Consider the following 24,079-nt stretch of genomic DNA (forward strand, 5'->3'; position numbering starts at 1 on the left):
AGACGATATTCCACAGAGTATAGCTGGAGTTTTTTTAGATGGTCAGCATAGGGCATCTGCTTTAGGCCTGTGATTCTTTTAGTGAGGTATTTCTGCAGCCTTTCCAGCTGTTGCAGATGTCTTGTGAGGTACATACCAAACGGGGCGTTGTACTCTATAATGGGTTTAATGAGGGATGAGTGCAGTGGGACAGTGACCTTCTTTTTTCTGGATGAAACTCCCTTAATGATGAGGTGTGCCACATAGTAGGATTTCCTGACTGTTGTGGCGATGTGGTTATCGAAGGTGAGACCACTGTCCACCTGTGTCCCTAGGTCTGTCATCACACTTTCGGTGTTAAGTGTACTGCCACCTATGTGGGTAATTCATGGGTACATGTTTTTTCCCAAAGGGGATAACTATGCATTTCTTGTCATTAAGCTTGAGCCCATGGCTCTGACACCAAGTATCTGTTTCTGTAAGGCCCTTTTGTAGAATATCCACATCATTTGGGGATTCAATAATGGCTCCCAGTTTGCCGTCATCTGCAAACTTTATTAGCCAGAATCCCTTAGTGTTGGCCTGTACTTCAGAGAAGTAGATGCCAAGCAAGAGCAGTCCCAGGACTGAACCCTGAGGTACTCCACTTGCCACCTGTCTGGAACTGGATTTGGAGTCTGGTACTTTTACAGTCTGGGTTCTGTCAGTAAGCCAGTTGGCAACCCGAGTGACGTAGGGATTTATACCCAGTTTAGTAAGTTTATCTTTGATTCCAGAGTGGGGAATGGTGTAGAAGCCTTGGCAGCGTCCGGATAGGCTGTGTAGGACCGCCTTATCCTCATCCACAGCTTTGGAGACTGATTTGAAGAAGTCAGTCAGGTTCAGGAGACAAGATCGGCCCTTCACAAACCCAAACTGGGTGGGGTCCGGTGTTTGAAGGTTGCCAATGTCTTTGTTTATAAGTTCCATGATAATGTGTTCCATGCCCTTGCAGATCAGCTCGTCAGACTGAGTATTCTTTGCTGAGGAAAATGGAAAATTTAAAGGTACAATGACAAATAGTTCAGTAAGAACATTTTTGAAATTATGGGAAGTGAATAAGAGGTAACTTCCCTTTTAGTCTTAATACTCTAATGCAGTTAATAGAACAGTGTACAGTTTAGTTTTATTTAAAGATAGCCAGTGATTTTTTTCTTATGGCAAAAATCTAATGAGGTTATGTTGTCCTATCTCGCCTTCATTCTTCACTAGTTGGGTTCGTAACCTATCATTGGTTCCCACTCTGCCTATACAAAAGCTCAAGAACTTCCAACGGCTTGTGGTTGTAGCCCTATCTCATCATGCTTGGGGAAGATTACCCAGATCCCGTTTGCTGCTAAACAAGATTGGGTGCTTCCATTCAGGCTCTGGATAAGTGGAAACATTTTCTTTAATTGTTTGAAAATTATCAAAATTGTCCCTTTTACTGTTGTTTAAGCATTTAGAGTATTAGTAGTTTAGTTTTTAGCTAATTAGAGTGCTCGCTTTGTTGTTGGCTGTTTTCTTGTGGCCGTCATTTCTATCTCTAAGCCCTGTTTTCTTCTCTCTCCCTATCCCGGCCATCCAAGCTCATTTAAGAGAAAAAAAATCTTTTCTTGTGCTTTGGTAGCTCGTTTAAGTTAGAGAGCCTTCCTGTCACTTTCTTTTTCTACGCTAGTTAGGTGCCAGTTCGTTTTACTTAGAGAGCTGCCCCTCCTTGTCCCATTGTATAGTAAAAACCTTGTATTACTGTTGTGTGGTTGTTCTATTGACTTGTTTAAGAAAAAAAAAAGTTTTTTTCCCTTAGTAGAGTTCATTTAGCTTTGTTTATGTATTGATATTGTTATTAATGCAAAAATGTTGAAAGATCCTAAAGAGTCAAAACCTTCAGGGTTTAAAAAATGTGACAAATGTAGTCAGAAAATGTCATTAACTGATGGACATGTACCAGTTGTCTATTGTCTAGGTGCAGTCATCTTCAGGAATCGTGTTATTTCTGTCATGCTTTCACCTCCAGGGTGTTGATGGAGGCAAGAGTTTGTGGGAGGGTTCCTCTCAGATAAGCTGTGTTTGACCAGAGGAACCAGGCAGGGGGTTTTCTCCCCTTTGTTATTTGCTTTAAATTTAGAGCCATTGAAAAAGGAAATGCAGGACTCAGAAATACAAGGATGTAATTGGTATGGTAATCAAGAAGCTTTAGCTTTATTTGCAGATATTATTCTGTACCTGATAAATCCAGAAAAGGAGGTCAGTGTTGCAGATTATAAAACAGTTTCAAGTCTTTTGGGGATTTAAAATGAATGAATCCAAAGCAAGGGGTATAACCATGAATTATGCACCCACACATTAATTTGTTCAGCAGTAACCATATTTATGTGGCCCTAAGATGAAGTATTTACAAGTATGGATTAAAAAGGCTTCTGTTATGGCAGCTAAAGATCTGTGGGAAAAGACTAAACAGAAGATGATACAAAAATCGAGAAACTGGAAACTCTTATTTATGGATACTAAGATATAAGCAGAGAAAATGTTTTTAGTCTTTTATATGGGTCAGGCATACTTTTAGCAACATGAGGAGTATTTGTAGATAATAATAAAGAATTGAGGGAATTTATCTCTGAGGGAAAGGGGGCAAAAGTTAATTGGGATAAGGTGATCCTTTCAATAGAATAAGGCGGTTATGGTTTACCTGATTTGAAGGAATGTTTTAGAGCTGCACAGTTAAGACTCGTGCATAACACAAGCAGAAGGGTATAATACAAAATGGAAAAGGGATAATGATGAACCAATGGGTACATTTAAGAAATAGAGTGGGGTTTTGTATGGAGATCCATAAGGAGAATACTAGCCATACAGAATATCATATTCATAAAGTAATAGAAAGCATTTTTGGAACTAAGCCAACATGAGAATGAAGAAAGGAGATATTGCCAATAGGGTGACTGCAATTAGAGATAGATAAAACAGGCAAGACAGGGCTAGAATTTCCTGGAGAAGCCTGGCAAAAGATCCAAGATACTGGGAGCAAATAACTCCAGCAGAAAAGCAATAGAGTGGAATGAGGCCAATAAGAAATTTGGATTGCAAGTTAGAGACTGCCATCCCTTCCAGGGCTTGATGTGTGAGTATAGCAAAGAGAAAGGGACAGGGGAATTTTAAGTGAAAGACCTGCTCTGGTAGAGTTTGTAGTTGAATCTAGAGCAAAAGCAGCTGTTAAAAAGGGCTAATCAGTGGGGCATATAAAATATTGCATAAGCATAATCAATCATGGAAGGTTTGGGAAAACCAAAGGAAGGATATATGTATGGTTCCCAAGTAAGCAACTAAGTCCAGAAGTTGTAGGGTCTTTGCTTGAAAGGGTTTGCATATGAATTTTTGTACCCCAAACAGGCTTCAAAGATTTTTTCCTCAGTAAGCAAATGTTGGAGTGTTTTGGGAGTGTAATAAGTTGGCAGATTTTAAAAATTCCTTAGAGTACTCTCTCAGAAATATTGGGTGAACCAAATGGCGTAAGTAAGGATATGATTCTTTTGAGCTGGGATACAAGATCTGAATTGCCTCCACAGAGTAAGGCCTTATTAAGTTTGTGTTGGCTGTCAAAAATATTTGATGCATTGAATATTATAAAAGAGATAAATGAACTGGAAGAGGGATCTTCAGAAAAGAGAAGGAACACATTACATAGATGTAAATTGAAATTGTGGGAGCAAAACATGCACAATAATGTTTGAGGAGTGTGGTTTAATGGAAGACAGGAATTCAGCAATTTTTGTAATGTTGGACTGCTTACGATAAAGAAAACGTGTGATGTATATTGTAGTTAAATAGAAAAATGTTAAAATGCTTAGTTTTCTTTTCTGTTAATGTATGTTTGACTATGTCAAGTAATAAATGTAATAAAAGTGTTCAAAAATGTCTGCTGTAGATATTGCTGTATTCACAATTCACATGTTCATGAAAAATTGATGTACAGTGACTCACATCAGAGCTCAGCCTTCTGAGCCACTGAATTTTGGTTTGCCATTAAGCTCATGTGAATAATGCATCTACTATATAATGAAGACATTCTTAAAATATCAGTTTATGCAGAACAAGACCCATCCTCATGAGTCACAAATACTGTCCTAGCATCCCATTGCACTTGAACAGCCCTCTGTAGTCTGCTTTGGTTGTTTGGGAGTCCTGTGCAATGCAGGTGTCAAATTATTATCTTTTTTTATTATTTCCATGAAGTCTGCTTGCTCATTTGCTGGGGAGATAAACTGATGGACTCGGGGGGGCTAGTTGATATCCCCTTTTGCAGAAGATGATGTTACTGCATGCTTTGACATAGGGCATATGCACTTCTGACCATTCTTGAGGGAATTTAATCACAAAACCCATTAGGAAAGTTCTCTTCTCAGAGCAAGTGATGTTAAAAGTATCTGTTAGTTAACAGTTTAAAGAAATCCGTATTTGACTGTATTTATCTGTCAAAGACCATCACTATATGAAAAGAATAGCTGATGCAGTACGATCAAGTATTAGTTAACAGTCTAAAGAAATTATGATTTTTTATTCACACTGAATAACACACTGGCGCCTTGGCACAGCCTTTCTGGAGTTACAAAATATGCCACCTCATACATCCATATATATATATATATATATATATATATATATATATATATATATATATATATATATGTACATCTCAATTAGCTTAGTGGTAGGTTACTCTGAGGATGGTGTACATGGTTGCGGGTTCTAATCCTGGAAGGGGTTATTATTGGGTTGGGAGGGTGGCCTAATGGTTAAGGTGTTGGCCTTACAAACACAAGGTACAGGGTTTGAGTCTCACAAGGGATAATTGGCTAGGCTTAAAATGGCTCGCAAGGGCAGTTAGCTTAGTACTAATCAATGAACCTATGACTCTATGTACACACACACACACACACACACACACACATATATTCATTTAAATACAATTAATCAAACAATCCTCTAATTAATCAACCATCAATTAAAATAATCATATATACATTTTAAAGAAGCACTCTCCAGTTACATTCACTATTTAGACCTGCTGGAGATAATGTATTAAATTTTTACAAAATATAAAGTCTCTTTATACAATAATTTCTTTTTCATTAACACTTCATCTATTTCTGATATATGTTCCAAAATACAAGCTTTTAGCAGTGAAAAGTCACTGCTCTGACAAGTAAAAAATGTAAAGCTATAGGGCTCATGGCATTATTATTTTTATGTCTCTAATATGTTCTTGCAACCATAACTTGAATATTCTTTTGTCTCCCCTATATAAAACAATTTACAGGCAAGACAAAGCATATACCACTGATTTAGTTATACATGAAAAAGCAGAAGTGGAACAGAATTTTACACCATTTAGTTTTTCAAAAAATGTGGTGATGTTGAAACAAACCGAACACCTTCCACAAGAAAAGGTGCCGCATTCCAAAACCTGCAGATTTAATTTTTCATCAGGTGAAACAAATCCATTGTGTACCACCATATCTTTGATATTTCTACTTCTCTTGTATATAATATCTTAAGTGAGAAAATCATTGATGCCATTAGATATTATTGGCCCTATTTAATTAATACGGAAGGGGTAAAACATCTTTGTAGAACTGTAAATATCTATTTCAAGAGAAGTAGAAATATGTCCAAAAGAAAATCCCAACACCAGCTAGAGAGTCCTCAGTAAATGCAGAGCAATAAATAATAACGAAAAACTTCGGACTCACCACGAAATAAAATAGAATACACTTTAATAGAAAGACGGTAAGCGCTTTCGCGTATTCAAAGATACGCTTCCTCAGACCATAACATCAAACCAAATGCTGTAAGCTTATATAGTTAAACATCCACATAATTGAACTTAATCAAACAATTAATTAAACAATTAAGCAGTCAGAGAGCTGGTCTTTTAAAAGGATAGCTTACAGAATATTCGATTCTTAATATAAAACTCAGTATCATGCTATAAGAAGATACAGTCATTTTATCTGCTAAGGAACCTTAAAGTGCATTTATATACATTTTTTAAAAACTATTTAATATGTAAACAATCATGTATAAAAAAAGATATAAAACGTAAATAGATTTATGCATAAATAATACTATGAATATAGAAATAGCATAAAACCTAGTACCTATTCTTTTCTACAATATAAGAAACTGTATATACATATAAGCAAACTAATGAAATTGATAAATAAATAAATATCTATCAAGCTAAATAGTGCTAAGTCATTTCAACTAGGCGATAGAAAACAAATACAATGTCAAGTAAACTCATTAGTTATATAGCTTCATGAAATGATAGTAAAAATTCCTCTTTAAACAGTGTCAGCATTAATAAAAACAGCTATCTAGTTAAATATGCTAAACTATATATAAATAGCCAAATTAATGAATACACATAAGTAACATAGTCAAAGCCAACACAAACCAACTTTTGTAGATATGCAGACTAAAATAAATAAATATAAATGATGTAAAGACATGTATAAAAACATGTATAAAAAGGTGTGTATAAAAATTATATGTATGTAGCTAAATATTTATACACAAATAATATATATGTGTAAAAAATCTATAGGATCTATAAAATCTGAACTTTAAATTTAATTATAAACCATAACAGACATTATTTACGTGAAGCAAGATATGACCTCAAGGAAACATACATATTTAAACCTGGGGGATAATGTCCCCTCAGTTTAAAAATCCAATGTAATTCTTCTGATTCTAAGAGGCTCATATAGTCTCCGCCTCTTCTACTCTGTTCTACAACCTGCAGAACCCTAAATACAAACGAATGATTAGGATGAGACATGACATGTTTGGCCAATGCATTTAATTCATTATTATTTTTAATATCATATTGGTGGTTGTAGATTCTATTCTTTGATTTTCTTTTAGTGAGACCAATGTAGAAAGCAGAGCAAGATTTGCATGTTGCTAGGTATATTAAACCTGTTGTTTCACAGGTGGCCTCAAACCTGGGTACAAAAGAAAAATTGACAGTAGGATGTGTAAATGACTGTTCTCTGGAGATAAATTTACAGTAATTACATTGATTGCAAGGATAGGTACCTTGTCTAATATACCGTGTTTGGCTTACTAACTGTTCAGTAGGTAATCTATCACACAGAAGTCTTTTTAGACTCCTGTTATTTCTATATGTAAAAAATGGACTCTTACCTATAAGTTTTAAAGTTTGTGAATCTGTGGTCAAAATTTTCCAATTATTTAAAATAATATCTCTTATATAGAGAAAGTCATTAGTGTATGTAGTTAAAAAATGTAACCTTTCTGTTGTTTCCTTATGATACTTCTTAATACTGGTACCTGCATAGGTTTCAGTTCTTGCTTCCCTATTCAGTTGTAAAACATCTCCCAGAACCTGCTCTCTGATATGTTGGATTAAATCCTTGCCATAGCCCCTATCAATGAAGATCTTTTCCAATTTATTAGCTTCTAGGGTCAAGTCAATTTTATCTTTACACAATTTCAAGATCCTATGAAACTGGCTCTTAACTATGCCATTAAAAACGTGGCGTGGGTGCATGCTGTCAAACCGCAAGATGGTGTTTTTCCAGCATGCCTTTCTATGGAGTTTAGATATCAATCTACTCCCTCTGATATCCAAAGTAACGTCTAAGAAATTCACCGAGTCATAGGATGCTTCAACAGTGAATCTTAAAAAGTCTGTTGTTGACTCAAGATATTCCTTAAATAGATTAAATTCTTCCAGGGTGCCATCCCAAATTATTAAAATGTCATCCACAAAACGCCTGTATAGTAGGACTCTACCAAACCACTGATGATTGAAAACAAATTGTCTCTCCCACTAGTACATAACCAAATTGGCGTATGTATTAGCACAGGGGGTGCCCATAGCCACTCCTGACTCTTGTAGGAACAGGCACCCCCGAAGCTAAATACATTATTGTATAACACCAATTCTAATAGAAGTAGAAATATCAAAGATATGGTGGTACACAATGGATTTGATGTTCTTCGTGTTTCACTGTTGCAGTCATTACTTATCTTCTGGCAGCACCTTTAGGGGGAAACCTAGCACTTTTTTCTCAAAATTGGCACATAATAACCCAGGACAAATGGGTCCTAGACAAAGTGTCACAAGGCTACAAGTTTCACTTCCATATCCTGCCAAGGACAAACAGTTGTGCCTCTGCCAAAACATCAATGGGCAGAGGCACAAAAGCAAGTCTCATCCCTCATGGACATGAGGGCCATTCAGCAAGTACCAGAGCAAGAGCAGGGACAAGGATTTTATTCAAGACTGTTCTTAATACCAAGAAATGACAAGACCTGGAGAGCAGTACTGGACCTATCTATTCTAAACACATATCTGGATATACCAAAATTCAAAATGTTGACTCTACAACACCTTCTGCCCATGCTGGGCAAGAAGGCTTGGCTTGTGACTTTAGACCTAAAAGAGGCATACCTGCATATCCCAATCAGATAAACATGCAGAAGATACCTCAGATTCAAAGCTGGCTCAATGCACTACCAATTCTCTGCACTGCCTTTTGGCTTGTCTACTGCGCCCAGGGTCTTCGCAAAGTGCCTGGCACCAGTAATTGCATTCTGCAGACAAAGAGGAATACAAATATATCCTTACTTGGACTGCCTCATTCAAGCAGAGAACAAGGACATTCTACTACAGCATCTGGCACCATTTGTCCTTGGCAAGATATGGAAGTGAAACTTGTAGCCTTGTGACATTGTCTAGGACCCATTTGTCCTGGGTTATTATGTGCCAATTTTGAGAAAAAAGTGCTAGTTTTCCCCCTAACGGTGCTGCCAGAAGATAAGTAATGACTGCAACAGTGAATACACTCGAACATCTACATTTATGGTAAGTGTACACAACTGTACTTTTCACCTGGTGAAAAATTAAATCTGCAGGTTTTGGAATGCAGCACCTTCCCTTGTGGAAGGTGTTCGGTTTGTTCCGACATCACCAAATGTTTTGAAAAAATAAATGGTGTAAAATTCTGTTCCACTTCTGCTCTTTCATGTACAACTAAATCAGTGGTATATGCTTTGTCTTGCCCCTGTAACTTGTTTTATGTAGGGAGACTAAAAGAATATTCAAGTTACGGTTGTAAGAACATATTAGAGACATAAAAATAATAATATTATGAGCCCTATACCTTTACATTTGTTTACTTGTCATAGCAGTGACTTTTCACTGTTAAAAGCTTGTATTTTGGAACATATATCAGAAACAGATGAAGTGTTAATGAAAAAGATATTATTGTATAAAGAGACTTTAGGCGCCAGAGTATTATTCAGTGTGAATAAACTATTTAGTACAAGATTGGTGGCATCTTTTTCGCTGGCTTTGTAGTCTGGTGTGTTCTAACACTTGTTTGATGGTTTTTTATAAGTTATGATTTTTGTCTGGCAAAGACATACATCTTTTGAATCCTTGATTCATTTTGTCCTTTTCTTCATGGACTTCCATTTATCCCAGAATTGTTTCCTTCAGAATTGTTCCTTAATTAGTTTCCTCCCCCATTATGTTTGAGAAATAGAACAGGTTCATAGGTAGTTACTAAGCAGATGCTTATGTTCGTTCATGTTTATGTTCAGAATGTTCAGAGGACCATTTTGGGGTCTAGTCCAATTTCCATATTTGTAGATCACTGTCTGGTCAAGTAACCTGCTCAAAGTCGAGCACTAGACAAATGGAAGCTAAGGGAATCAAACTCTGGACTACTGGAAGCAGTTTATTACTAGCTTAGAACCTTAAATCTTTTACCGAGACTGCCAAACCTATTTTTATGGAGTACACTGTCCCTTACCCTGCTCCTTGGTGGCTGACTTGGGCATGTCCTTTACTGCAAAGAGTTGCTTTGCCCTCCCATGCTGTGTGTGTATATCCCACATACATCTCCAGGCACTTCATTCACCAGCTTGGGACAGCCAAGCCCACATCACCCAGATCAGTGGTCTTTGTGACTTTAAAGTCCTTTTTACAAGGGGAGCAAATCGACTGACTGGGAAACCACCATTTCCTCTTCCCTTCCCAGGACAGGTGAATCAGTGCTAGCTTCTCATTCCCACCCTCCCTCATCTGGTGGTTCCAGAGGCATCGGCATCATTTGATGTCTAGTTGTCTGTGTTTCATTCAGGGTTTTATCCCTTTCCTCCACAGAGACAACTCTTTCCTGCTTGATATTTCCCTTAAATACACAGAGAGGGGTCTTTCCAGATTGATATTTGCATTAGGTTTGTACTTGCCAAAATATAAGGAATGCACAGTAAAAAGAGCTATGCCCGAAGCAACATTAAATTGTCAGTGCCATCATTTATAATTGTGGTGGCTTTAATTTATTTTGTACTTCTCCTGTTCACTTACCCTTTGACACTCCCTCTCCATTGTGTGTATTTTCGTCTGTACTACAATAGGACTGAGACTGTGATCTTAATCTTTTAAAATAGTAGAGGGTTATGTACTATTTTATTTCCTTGGTAAATTTCTCTGAAAACCTACTTGATGTGAACTGCTGTCTTGTAGTGTTATGCCTTTGTTTCTATGGTTCAGCCATTAAATGATATCACAAGGTAGGGACTGCCTAACTGATTAATAAAGAAAGGAAGATCACAGAATGATTACTTTTCAGAAGTAAGGAATAAAGTTGGTGTCTGAATGCACCAGCTGCATGCATAGAGGAGTAAAGCCTTATGTCCCAGATGACTCAAGTTTGAATAACAGTTCTGACACTGGAGAAGCCGGGGGGGGGGGGTTGGGAGTGAGCTGCAGATACCAGCTTGGCCCCATCATTGTTGGGGAGTGTGTACTCATAAATGAAGACAAAAACCCAGCACACACCGGAGGGGGTGAATGTATTTGTAATTGTTACACTGAGGAAGGTTTTTAGCCGAAACCAGTATGCTATATTTGCTCCCATTGTGATATGTTTATCAAGTAATTAAAAGGGATTGTGCTAACAATGTGTGCTGGCCTTTTCTCTTCATTTGTGGATTCTGATTTTTGGCTGTGCACCAGGTTCGTACTTGCGTAACTTTGGATGTAGTATTGAGTGAGTACTCATTCCATTTGGCTGCTTGCCAACACAAAGCAGAACTATACGTGCACCAGATGCAGCTAAGACTGGAAATCTGGGCCTTGTGCTTTCAAGTTGGTAAATTTTGCCAACAGTGAGTATGTGGGTGTGACCATGCATATGGATGGAGAGGAATCTGAAGGTCCTCATGACACAGATGTCTATGTTGGCCACTAGGTGCATTGTTGAGGTCTAAACAGAAATTCCCTCGTAGCCTGAATCAGTTGTATGGGTGAAGGCACAAACACTTCCATTGCTGCCTGGATGATGGCCACATCTGGTTAGCTGTTATCTTCTGGCTGTGAACTCACTCAGTGCAGGTGAATGCTTGTACTTGACTGATAGGAGGTGAAGCTGATGGTTGGCAGACACAGAGGAAAAAAAATAATGATCTGAATGCTTTTGTCATGCCTGCATATCTGTTTATATTTATTGAAATATATGTAAGTAACCATATGCATCTGTAATTGTTAAATATGCTGATCTTGAAGACGTTTTTGTTTTTCAGAACTAAATACTAATAGAAATGCAAGTCCTGGTGATCAAATGCAAATTCTTTATTCAAAGCTGGTGTTGCTTGGAAAGTTGTATGCAGGGACAACTCATTTCTTTCCTCTGCGTAAGTAACTTTTTTTTAAGAAGCAAAATGAATTATATTTTTTAGAGCTTTAGTTTGCATATATTGTACTTTATAGTGAGGTGATCAAGAATCCATGGGAGAATGTGAAAATGCTGTGCATCTCCATCCCAGTTTTTCAAGCTGCACAAACTTTTGAGTTTCTTTATTGACAGCAGTGTGTTGTTGATTTGAGTATTCTGCTAGCTGTGATAGTACCCTTTACTGGTAATGTTTTTATAACAAATTTGTCATCAAGGACATTTCTTGTAGTTCCTTGAGTCATTTAATCAGGGCAAGAAGTACTCAGAACTCTCCAAAGGCTGTCCTCCTGGGACTTTCTCCAGGTCCATTTGGTGTTCTCCCATTTGAATGAAAAAGTCTCTGGTCATTCCATGCTATGGTTCACATCTCCAGTGCATCATATCAAACAGATGTTGATGTCTGATAGGAGATTCTCATGGGTGTGGGATCACATCCTAAGGTAAGTATGGTTTGAAGCCAGCACCAGACCTAATATGGGCTCTTTGTAGCTCACACCAGTTTCATCAGACATGCTGTCTTACAGGAATCCCCCCAGGTGGATATCAGTCACATGCTCAACTTTACTCACCGTCACTTGAGAGTTACCATATGGTTAGTAGGATTCATGTGCCTCCTTCATCCACGCAGATAGAGATAATGAATCCACTCTCACTTTCTGTTTCTCTGTAGATTAGTCTACCTTTGTAGAAGCCCCTAGTATCTTGAAAAATATTGTAGCTTGACCCGTATCACCTGTTCCATACCTCCAGAATAGAGTTTTTGGGGATGAAGCATGAGGAGCTTTGTGTAATCCTTCCTGTGGGGCCATTTAAGTATGTGGTCTGAGCAGCTCCCTTTCTCTGCAAGCTGCTGCATGAGAGTATCATTCCAGTGACTAAGCATTCTAGTGCTGACTGCTTTGTGATATCTTAAAAATATCAAGTCTTGGAGATGGCAGCACTTTTCCACCTGACATAGAATCCTACGTTTTGGACAGGTGTAGCAACAGTTTTTACTCTTCTGTCATATTGGGATTTGACTGTTTCCTTTTTGTCTCATCTGTCTCACTACCAAGTCAATTTAATGAGGAAGGCTCTGCTAATGTTTGAGAGCCTTCCAGATCCTTGTAGAGATTGTGGCAATGGGTTTTCATGTATCCTGTTTGTAACTTGACTATTTGGATGCTTTGTTTAGAGGCTCAGTCTTTGATAGGTGCCTAATCCAATATTTCTTGGGGGGAAGTGCTGTTCAGCTTTCATACCCATGGTCTAGTCAACAAACTCCTATAAGGGAAAGTAGGACCTCACCTCTGAGAGGCCTATAATGATCTTCCCCTCCCATTTCTAATTGTTCCTCTTCTAATCTAGTTAGTTTTTTAAAGAGGAAAAGACAAGGTAGCTCGGTAACAAAGAGGCAGGATGTTTGTCTTTGCCACTAGTGACTTGAGTTCATGAATGGGCTCAAATCACTGGTAGAATCAGCTAGAAGGGGAGAGAATAAAGCAGCTGTGGCAGTTGACTGTCCTATCCCAGGAAAAGTGCAAGGGAAATGTGCTGCATGTGTAACCCTCTGATGGAGACCAGGAGCCTCTTAGGCAGTTTTCTGAAAGGGGGATGTCTGTGACAGTTTATCATTGCACATGCTGTTCCCACAGATAAGGAATTTAACTAGCTATCATGCACCTGAAAGCTGTGGTGTGGCAGACTGCAGTTCCCCATCAGATTCATCTCTGTGGGGCACTGCAAGTAAATAACATTGTCTCGAGTTGGGAGGCCAACCCAATGAAGGGTTGCTTCTAGAGAGTAATCTATAAAAGCGCCATTGAGAGTTCTGTTCATGCTCCAGCTTTTGTGCAAGACATGACTTCCAGTAATCTAGAGGAAAAAAATAAGTCAAATGTGCTCAGTGCTGATTAAAATAAACAAAGCACTAAAGGAGTGCATCAACTCAAATATTAAAAGGATGGGAAAAATGGAAGAAGCTTTAAACAGATGTTGAGATGATCTGATGAAACTTCAAAAATCAGAGGTCGAAATGAAGAAAAGGCTGACTTGAGTATAAGATGGTTCAAGAAGAGATGTTTCAAACAATGGTAGAAGTAGAGGACAGAGCACATAGGGAAAACCTGAGATTTTCTGCTGTACCATAGAAACTGGAAGGAACAGACTTAATTTTTTGAAACACAAATATGCAACTGGACTGGTATTCCACAGCAGGAGTTAATTGAAATGGCATCACGTGTGTGCACTCCAAACCTCTCCATGAGAATGCAGCCAAGACCTCTAATAATAAAGATGCAGTCCTGGAAGCAGAAAGAGTTGATTTTGGCAAAACTGAAGCAGGAGGGAAAAAGTACTAAAAGCTGGAGATGGAGTGATTGTGGAAAATGCTTACTCAGTGTACACCAGGCAGAAGAGGAGCAAATCTATTCCAGCAATCAGAAGATGTTGAGAGGCAGGTGTGAGAGAGATTCAAAATATTTTTCCTGGAGAATCAAAGTCCTTTTTGGATGCAGAATGTGCTAAAGTAGAAATATGAAGTTTGTCCAACAAAAAGTGAGGTATCAAACAGAAGGGGACTCTGCCTGTTATTCTTCTGATAATAAAGCTTGTAGAGAGATTTTGCCAGTGAAACCTTTTCCAATATTCCAAAGGAAAATGCTTGAGAGAGAGAGAATCACAGGAGTTAACTAGAAGAACCAGGAGAACGCTGGAAATAAACCAGAGACTTGAGTTGGGAGAAGGAGATCAACAGGGAAAAAGCAGCAACTTGGAACTTAATGAATAAATGTGGAATTGCAAAGCATTAATCATATTTATGAAATATGGCTGAAAAAGAACAACTGTATTTATTGGACGTTTTTGACTTTAAGCTTATAAGAAACTGCAACGCATATTCCATACTTCATGTCAGTAATGTTTGAAAGAACTTCCACAAAACAGCAAGTTGATCCAAAAGTAAAAGTGTAGGCAGAAATAGATTGTAAAAAGAACATTGTCAAGGGGCAATTTGTGAGGGGTAGTAGGATGACTAGTTCTAGTGAAGATTTTAGGCAAGAATGTGATTTTCTGGAAAGAATGTTCGAAGAGAAAGGTTATCCTAGGGATTTTGTTAGGAAGATCAGAATGGAGGTAGAAATGGGTAGAACTACTAGATTTAAACCTATTAAAGGAGATGGAATAAATAGTAATTTAGTGAATTGTTCATCTAATAATATTGAAACCAAAGATAATTATGAGCAAGCTCTAATTATGGAATATAATATTTCTAATATGAGAATTAGTGAAATATTTCGAAAGGAATGGGGCAAATTTTCTGCTATTTCTGATATAACAAACATGAATAAACTAGTTCCAAAAATAGTGTATAAAAATTCGTGGAATATGAAACGAATATTAGAGTCACAATCAAAATTTAGTTTTGATAATAAAGAACAGACTAATGAGACTATTGATGGACAAAAAAGGAAAGGAAGTTATAAATGTAATGGATGTAACCAATGTGGATACATGATGAATGTCAGTGAAATTAATATACCTAGTAGGGGTGAAATTATTAGGAGCAATGGCTATCACAATTGTGAGACAAAGGGAGTGGTCTATCTAGCTGTGTGTAAGCAATGTCGTTCATTTTATGTAGGAAAGACGGAACGAGCCCTGAGGAAAAGAATTTATGAACACATCTATGATATTTTGAAAAACAGAGAAACAAATGCATTATATAGGCATATTAAGGTATATGAAGGGGGACAATTTGAATTTTTTGTAATAGAACAGGTCAATAAAGAAGTAAGAGGTGGTTTGTGGGAAGAATGGTTGGGTTATAAGGAATTATGGTGGCAAATCAAACTAGATGCCACAAGAATACCAGGACTAAATGACTATATCTCCTTAACCCCAGTATTAAAATTAAGAGCTGCAGATATGAAATACCTGGCATAATTCAAATGGCCAGTAGATGGCAGTATTTAAAAGGGAATTTTTATTTTATTTTATTTTTACTAGGAAATTCCAACCACACTGAATTTATTTATATTATTATGAATGAAGTTTAAATACCATACACATATATATATTTTTTAAAAATAAACTTTTTAAAGTGGTTTTAAAACATGAATAAAATGTATTTATTAGAAATATAGTATAAAGTGAGTAAAATAACAAATGTAGAGCGAAGAATGTTGTTGTAATGGATTTAAAATGAAGCTTAATTAAATATTCATGAAGGGTCAACATTTGATTTGAAATTCACTAATGCACTTTAAATTAATTGGCTGAATTTGAATAAGGAATTGCATTTAAACATCAATTAAATATTTTAATGATTGTCTGATGAAGTCCTGACTTGTGAGGGACGAAAACGCAATTTATTGTTAAGAGCGTTAATGTGGTCGAAAACGTCTTATATGTGGCTGTTTTACTTCGTGCAATATTAAATAGAGTGAAAAAATAACTTCTGGAGGTGCTTTCGTTCATCTTGGATATTTATTGACTTTTTGAGAAATAGATAGAAAAAGAAGTTTAATAACACATAAGGGCTTTCGGAACTGGTACTTCATCAGAATTGGTACAACAAAGAATACACCATCCTTGTATATACCCGCTGTTTAACAGCGTGGGAAATTGAGTAATGTATCATGCGATCTATTGGGAGGAGCAGCATATAGGGATGGTGTATTCTTTGTTATTCTGATTCTGAGTTTTAAGTGGAAGCAAGTAAATAAGAGAACATTAAATGCAAGGAAAAGTTTACATTCAGTAAATGTTCACAATGCTAAATGAGAAGCTTGTAGCTAAAGGCAACTATGTATCTAGAACTCCTGTTTCTGTGGAGACGAGTTGATTAGAGGAAAATAAAAACATAATACTTTTTTTCTTTCAGTGGCTAAAATATGATTTCTGAATGCATTCAAGTTGTTTTCTACATCTGGGAGAGGAATACAGATAAGACAAAAACAGAAGTATGGGATGCATCATGCATCTTGTCAAGGATCACCTTAATTGTAGGTCAGCTCAAGCCCGTGAGTGTAGCTGTCAGTCTGGGACAGTTATTCCTATTAGAAGAGTTAAACTTCATTATTTGAAGATGTGCTAGTAGGTTATGGAGGTGTTCTGGGGATGTGGGTTTTTTGAGGGTTTTCATTAAAACTAAACATTTTGTAAGATGTGACAGGTTCAAATGGATATGACAAGCAAGTGGTGTAAAAGATCAACCTGCCCAAAATTAGTGTGTGCATGTAACACAAAAGATGAAACTAGATATTGAAAAAAGATGTTAAACATAACAGGTGGAAATAACTTATGGCAACACTTTCCATATTATCTTTGAATGTGAATGGTCTCACAGGTCTATTTAAAAGAGTAGTGAACTATATTAAGAAATGCACAGTGCAAATGGCTATGCAGAGTAGAGTTAGCTGTCCTCCAGGAAACACGTTTGGAAAGAATTGAATGTGTGAATTTGATAAAGAAGTGGTTTCAAGGACTTCCAAGACAGCTGCACATTGAGCAACAGATTAATTTTAGCTCTCTGTGTGAAAAAAGAAACTTGACAGAGAAAATTAGTGGACCTAGATTTCTGTAAATTTCAGTAACTGGCTAGTAAGTGCACTGCCTGAGTGACGAAAAAAAGAAATACAGAGGACCTGAAGTAAAATCAGCTACAAAAGGGGGCAAAAAAAACCACTGACTGGGAAAAGTACTGCCGCTGTTAAGCAAAGTGCAGTGCAAACTTCAGACATGGCTTCTGGTACCTAGAGGAAAGTATAAGGCAACTGCACAAAGACCTTACTAAAATAAATGAAACAATGATGGAGTATATCAACTCAAACTATAAAAGGCTGGAAAAATGGAAAATTTAAACAGATATTCAGATAAGGTGATACAACTACAAAACTCAGATGTTGAAATGAAAAAAAAAAGGCTGGCTTAATAAAAGACTGCACAAGAAGAGATGTTTCAAAAATAATAGAATTAGAGGACACAGCTTATATGGAAAACCTAAGATTTTTTGCTGTGCTGGAGAAGCTGGACGGAACAGACTGTGTTCATTTTTTGAAATCACAAATAAGCAACTGGACTGGTATTCCACAACAGGAATTGTTAATTAAAAGGGCACATAGTTTGTATGCTCCAAAACTGGCTATGAGAACATACCCTGAGGCTTTAGTAGTAAAGATTTAATCTTACCAGCAGAAGGAGATGATTTTGACAAAACTGTGGTAGAAGGACAAAGTACTAAAAGTGGGAGACAGGAGAGTGATTGTGGAGAATGACTACTCATTCTACACCATGCAGAAGAGGAGTACATTTATTCCATTATTCAGGGAATGTCAAGAAGTAGGCATGAGATTCAAACTGCTGTACCCAGCTATCTTCAGAATATTTTTCCCCGGGAAGAACAAAATTATTTTTTGATGAATTACATGCTGAGGAAGAAATACAAACGTTTTTCCAACAAAAAGTGAGCTGTGTTACACAAGGAGATTTTGCTGCTTGTTCTGGTAATAAAGACCATGGAGAGACAGTGCCAGTTGAAACCTTTTCCAGTGTTCCAACGGAAAAAGGCTTGAGAGGGGGAAAAAGCATAAGAGTGGACAAGAAGAACCGATGGTACATTGGAAATGAAGTAGAGACTGGGTTTGGGAGATGGAGATGAACAGGAATAGAATAAGAAAATCTGGAAATATTGGACTGACTTCGACTTTGTTAAACTTGTAGGGTTGTCTAAAGCATATGCCCTACTTTGTCATTAATTTTGGAAAAATACTCAGGAGAGGGGGAAGAAGGGAGAAAGTTAACTGTAGGTAAAACATGTTTTTCTTAATAGTACTGTTTAAACAGTGCATTATTTTCTTTGCATGTTATGAAGTAAATTTTTTCAGTTATTTTTAAGTGTAATGGGGATGCTAATGTAAGTAGGTACTCCTGTTTTTTTGCTCCCCTCTTCTCTTTCTCCTTGTTCAGTTTTAAGAAATGTAGGTACTGCGGTGTATAAAAAATCTGGTTAAAAGAGCATGACAGAAGACAAAATTAGTGTGATTTTTCTCATTCTTTCATAGGGGAATGACTGGGTTAAGGTCAGTAGCTTCATCTAGTAACAAGTTTTAAGAGAAAGCAAGTAAATGAAAAAAATATTGATTAATCAGGCTTTTTTTCTAGTAAACAGCTTTGTGTCTAGTTCTCCTGTATCTGGCAGACAATCTGATAAAGAGAAATAGCTTGGAGAAAATGTTTTCTGAAAGCATTCAAGTATTTTCCCAGCTGAGAGAGCTATAAAGATAAGACAAAACCAGACAGCACTTAATAGAACCACAGGCTGTACCATGCATCCTAGCACAAATAATCTTTATTTTAGGTGATCTCAAGTCCATGCTTGCGGCTCAGTTTTGGAACATATGTTCCTATTGGGGGGGGGGGGTAAAACTTCAACATTTGAAGGTGTTAATCATTTTGTGCATTAATATGTTTAGGGGGGTTGTATTTCTGTTTCAGGGTTTTCAATAAAATAAAAAGCTCTGTAAGATGTGACATAGGCTCAAATGCAGATGACAAGAAACAAACGTATAAAAGATTTACCTGCCAAACAGTGTATGCATGTAACACAAAAGCTGGAACTGGACATTTAACAAAAAAACTGTTATACGTAAAAGGTGGGAATAATAATTTTTCAAGAATGATGCTTTCTGTCATGTCTTTATACGTTAATGGTCTCACAGATAAAAAAAGAAAGTAGTGAACGTTAAAAAAAATGTAGCATGCAAATAGCTATGCTACAGAAGACGCACTTGAAAAGAACTGAACATGTGAATTTGATAAAGGTTTTCCAGATGGTTATTCAGCAGAATAAGTGGGGCAAAGGATGAGAGGAGAGTAACTCATATTAATTGTGAGAGGAGCTCCAGTAACGATAGAAGATGATAAAAAAGATGATGGTGGTAGATTTGTAGTACTAAGAGGCTACTGGCAAGGTAGGAGGGATTACACTGGCATCTACTTATATTCCACCGAAAACTGCTATAATGGAGCTTAAGAAAATTCTGGGAGAAATAATCAGCTTTCAGCAAGGACTATTACTTATCGGTGGGGACTGGAATTTGATTTTAACAGTATAGATGTGTCTGGGGCTCTGAAGGGAAAATATGAAAAAGAAGGGTAGGTGCTTAAAGAAATTTATGAAATTATTTGGCATGGACAATGAGAATTCAGTACTAGGAGTTTGGAGTGAATTTACATATTCCCAAAGATACAAAAACTTGGTTAGGCTTTACAGAATTTACCTTCCTGAGGAGCATGTGCATTTCATTGAAGATCTTGATACACACACAATAACTATTTCAGATCACGTGGCAATAATAACTAAAAATAAAAACACAGGGTAGTAAAATAAAAATGAGACATTGGTACTCTCCCACTATCTTTTGAAAAAAAATGAATTTAAGGAATGGGTAGTGGAAATTATTCAGAAGCTATTAGAGAAGATAAAAATTTCTTCTGAAAATATAGCTAGGGAGTGAGATAAAATTAAAGTGGAGTTTTAAAAGTAGGGTGGAGATATGGCCAAGAAGAAACAAGTTTTGGAGGGACTGATAAATGTTAAAGTATTGCAAAAAGGGGGGAAACTCACAGGACAAGAGAGGGAGCGACTACAGAATGCTAAACAGAAAATAAGGGATTACCCCAGTAATCTGCACGAGTTTAGAAAGATTGCTGTTAGCAACTGTTTTTTGATAACTCTAGAGCACAAAAACTTTTAGCACAACAACTCAGGCAACATAAAGTAGAAAGGGCTGTCACTGTGAAAGTCTGTATAAAGCAAAGAAATAGGGGGCATTATTGGTAAGGGGAGGAGCATGAAGCCATAGCTGGAAAATGTGGCCTTGTCTGATCCAGTGTGGGTCTGAAGACCCACAGGTTGAAGATAAATGAAGTAGAACTACTCAAATGGAACATTATGGTGAGTGCATAACTTCTTTTTTTCAGAAATATCCATATATATGGGGACATGATAAAATTAAGTATTTAGGCGTTTGGATTAAAAATTATTTTGGTTTGGCAGCTAAGGCTACGTGGCAAGAGACTAAAAAGATAATACAAAAACTGAGTAAATAGAACCTGTTATATAAATATGGATAGTAAGATACAAGCAATTAAAATGTTTTTAGTCTCTTTAGCTTATACACAGGTCAGGCATATTTTTATCAACAAGAGGAGAAGTTGTGGATAGCAGTTAATAAAGAGCTGAAGGATTTTATCTGGGAGGCTGAGTGCAAGAGTCAAGAGGGATAAACTTATTCTTTCAATAGAACAAGGTGGATTGGGATTACCCAATTTGAAGCTGTATTTCAGAGCAACAAAGGACTCCTATACATAGCACAAGCTGAAAACTATAATTCAAAGTGGAAAGATGATGAAACAGGAGGAAAATCAAGAATCAAGGAGAGACTTGGATTTTGGATACAGACCTTTAAGGAGAATAACAATTATCATACAGAATATTGTATTCATAAAGTAGCAGAAAGTATTCTAAGAAGTAAGCCAACACAGGAATGGAGAAAGAAGATTCTGACGATAGGTATGACTGCAGTTAGGGATACAGACACTAGGCAAGAGGGGGTTGGATTTATTGGAGAAAACTGGCATAGGAACCAAGGTTTTGGGAGCAAATAACTAAAGAGGGAAAGGTAATAGAATGGAAAGTCACCAAGAACTTATTTGGACTGCAAGTTAGAGATTGCCTTCCCTATCAAGGATTGATATAACAGTATAGGCAGAGAGAGAAATAGAAGAGTCCTAAATGAACAAAAAGCACTATTGGTAGAGTTTTTAGTAGAATCTAGAACAGAATTTGCTTTTAAGGAAGGAATAATTAGTAGAGCATATAAAATATTGCATAACTGTAAGAATCAATCGGAAGAGGTTAGAAAGGATTGGGAAGAGAGATTGTATAAGCAATTCACAAACAAACAATGGGAGGATATATGTACGTCTCCCAAATATGCAACAAAGTCTAGAAGATTTAGGAACTTTGCTTGGAAGTGTTTACTTTGGGTATAAAAATACCTATGTAGACTCCAAATAATTTTTCCTCATGGAGACAGCAATTGTTGGAGGCATACCTCCCAACCATACCGATTTACTCGGTTTTTACCGAGTTTTGTGGTCCAAATGAAGGGGTGCCATGATTCCCGAGTGGCACCCCTTCAATTCCAATTTTTGTCTTTGTTTTTCCCATTTTCGAATTTTGGCCCTTTCAGAGCTGACGTCATCACATGCGCGATGACTTCAGCTCCGTCAGGGCTGTCAGCCAGTCAGAATTGAGCTTCCGGCTGCAAATGTGAGTGAGTGGTCTTTTACATCACTCAGTAACAGCTGGGAAAGCTTACAGCACTTGTTTTGTTTGTTCAGCTTGGAAATTGGCTTTTACAGCACTCAGTAACAGCCATGAAAGTGTACAGCACTCATTTTGTTTGTTCGGCTTGGCGGTACTTAACAGCCGTTTGCGTTTATCAGCAGGTTTGGGACTTACTAATGGCCCGTTTCTTGCATTTGTCAGCAGGTTTGGGACTTAATAACGACCCGTTTCTTGCATTTGGGACTTTGTGTGTGTGTAAATATATATGTATGTGTATATATATATATATATATATATATATATATATATGTGTGTGTATATATATATATATATATATATATATATATATATATATATATATATATATATTATTATTAAATTTTAGTTTTTATTGTTATTGTTACTGTTAGGAAGTAAATGACTAACAACTTGCTTAGGTGCCAGTTTAATTGTTTTTAAAGACCAGTAAGACAGAATAGCACTGAGATAATTTGATAAAAATTGTAAATGTGAAAGTTTGTTTGGTATGTTGGTAATGATGTCTCTTACTGAAAACCTTTTGTTAGTGGGATTCATTCTGGTCCCCTCTTTGACCATTTGAGAAAGATTAAACTGATCCATAAAGGAAGTAAAATTATGTTTGAGTGCAGAGTTCTAACTGACTTTAATGTTACTATGTATAACAAGTTTATTGTTTGTTAGTACATGACTAGATATTTTGAAGTGTATCCACCAGAATATGAACTATAGTTGGATGAGGTATATCAATAGTGGCAACATTCAGTTTTTTTGTGTCCGCCTAATAAACAAATAATTGTTAGGTGGGTTCACTTTTAACAATTAGAGAAGGATATGGGACATGCTCCGTTTTCACTTGTTTACCACTACGTTTTCTTCTTCCATCGTCTAAGAAGTACATGTAATTAGAGGAGATTAATAGCAGTATCCAGGAAACCTCTAGAAACCAAGACTCGTCTATCACAATTTTGGGGGGGGGGGTATATTTCTTCAAGTGCTGTCCATTTGTTACATGCACTACTAATATTTAGACTATCCACAGAAAGAAATATATGATTTATAGAACCTGTTTCGTTTTCAGCAGGGAAATCCTAACATCAGCTCGGGGGGGACTCAGGTGAGGTGTGTGTGTGTGACAGTGTGTGTGTGTGTGTGTGTGAGACTGTGTGTGTGTGAGAAAATGCCCCCTTTGTAATACACCTGGTGGCTAGAGGTACTCAAGCTCAAACCCTGTACCCTGGGTATAGGATAAAAAGAGCCTAATGTCCCGAACCACCACCACTTGTGAATTTTTTGTTCTGTTCCCCATAAACTCTGTGGTTTCAGGATGTTTGTGACAAATCACTGAAGGCTGAATTTATTGATTAATGACAGGCATTTGAATTTCAGACTTCATATTCTTCAGAAAATAAATGGTAACAAAAACATTTTATTCTAGCAGTTTTCTAACTGTTCAAGATCAGTATTTGAAAATTGTACCTAATTTGGGACAAGTTTCAGTCTTCCTATCTTTTGGGAAACAAGCTGCTGATTTGGCATAGTGGTATGTTGTTCTGACTTTAGTGCACAGAGTCATGTGTTCAAGACTTGGCAGTGAAATGCATGGTGGTAACACAGCATTTTATTCTAGCAACTTTACAAAATTATACACAATGTTTAAAATGGGTCCCTGGTGTTTGGCCTTTTGCCCCCCCCCCCCCAAAAAAAAACGTAAATTGAAAATGAGTGCAAGAAGCTATGCAAGATGCCTATGCCTTATACTATTGTCATTCTATTTTTATATGTATATTGTTTGTGTGTGTGTGTAAGTAGACTTTTATGATGGAAATGTTCTGAATTGGGCAGTTTTGTCATTACTGTTTCATGCATTTCTTTTTATTGCCTACTGAAAAAATGTTCAAACAAATTTAATATATGCTCTATCTAATGTATGCTGTATTATACAAGGAATATA

The 24,079-nt window shown here is 36.8% G+C and overlaps 1 protein-coding gene across 1 annotated transcript in view; it reads left to right on the forward strand.

The window, feature by feature from the left end:
* Positions 1–24,079, forward strand: part of NUP155 (nucleoporin 155) — a 1,504,248-nt gene that overhangs the window by 1,297,980 nt on the left and 182,189 nt on the right. Inside the window, exon 38 of the mRNA XM_044069916.1 lies at positions 11,623–11,733. Within this exon, the coding sequence (XP_043925851.1) occupies positions 11,623–11,733 (111 nt within the window). The remainder of the gene's footprint in view (positions 1–11,622; positions 11,734–24,079) is intronic.

Source organism: Protopterus annectens, chromosome 1.part0 (assembly GCF_019279795.1).
Source record: "Protopterus annectens isolate FY-2018-M chromosome 1.part0, PAN1.0, whole genome shotgun sequence".
Lineage (NCBI taxonomy): Eukaryota > Metazoa > Chordata > Ceratodontiformes > Protopteridae > Protopterus > Protopterus annectens.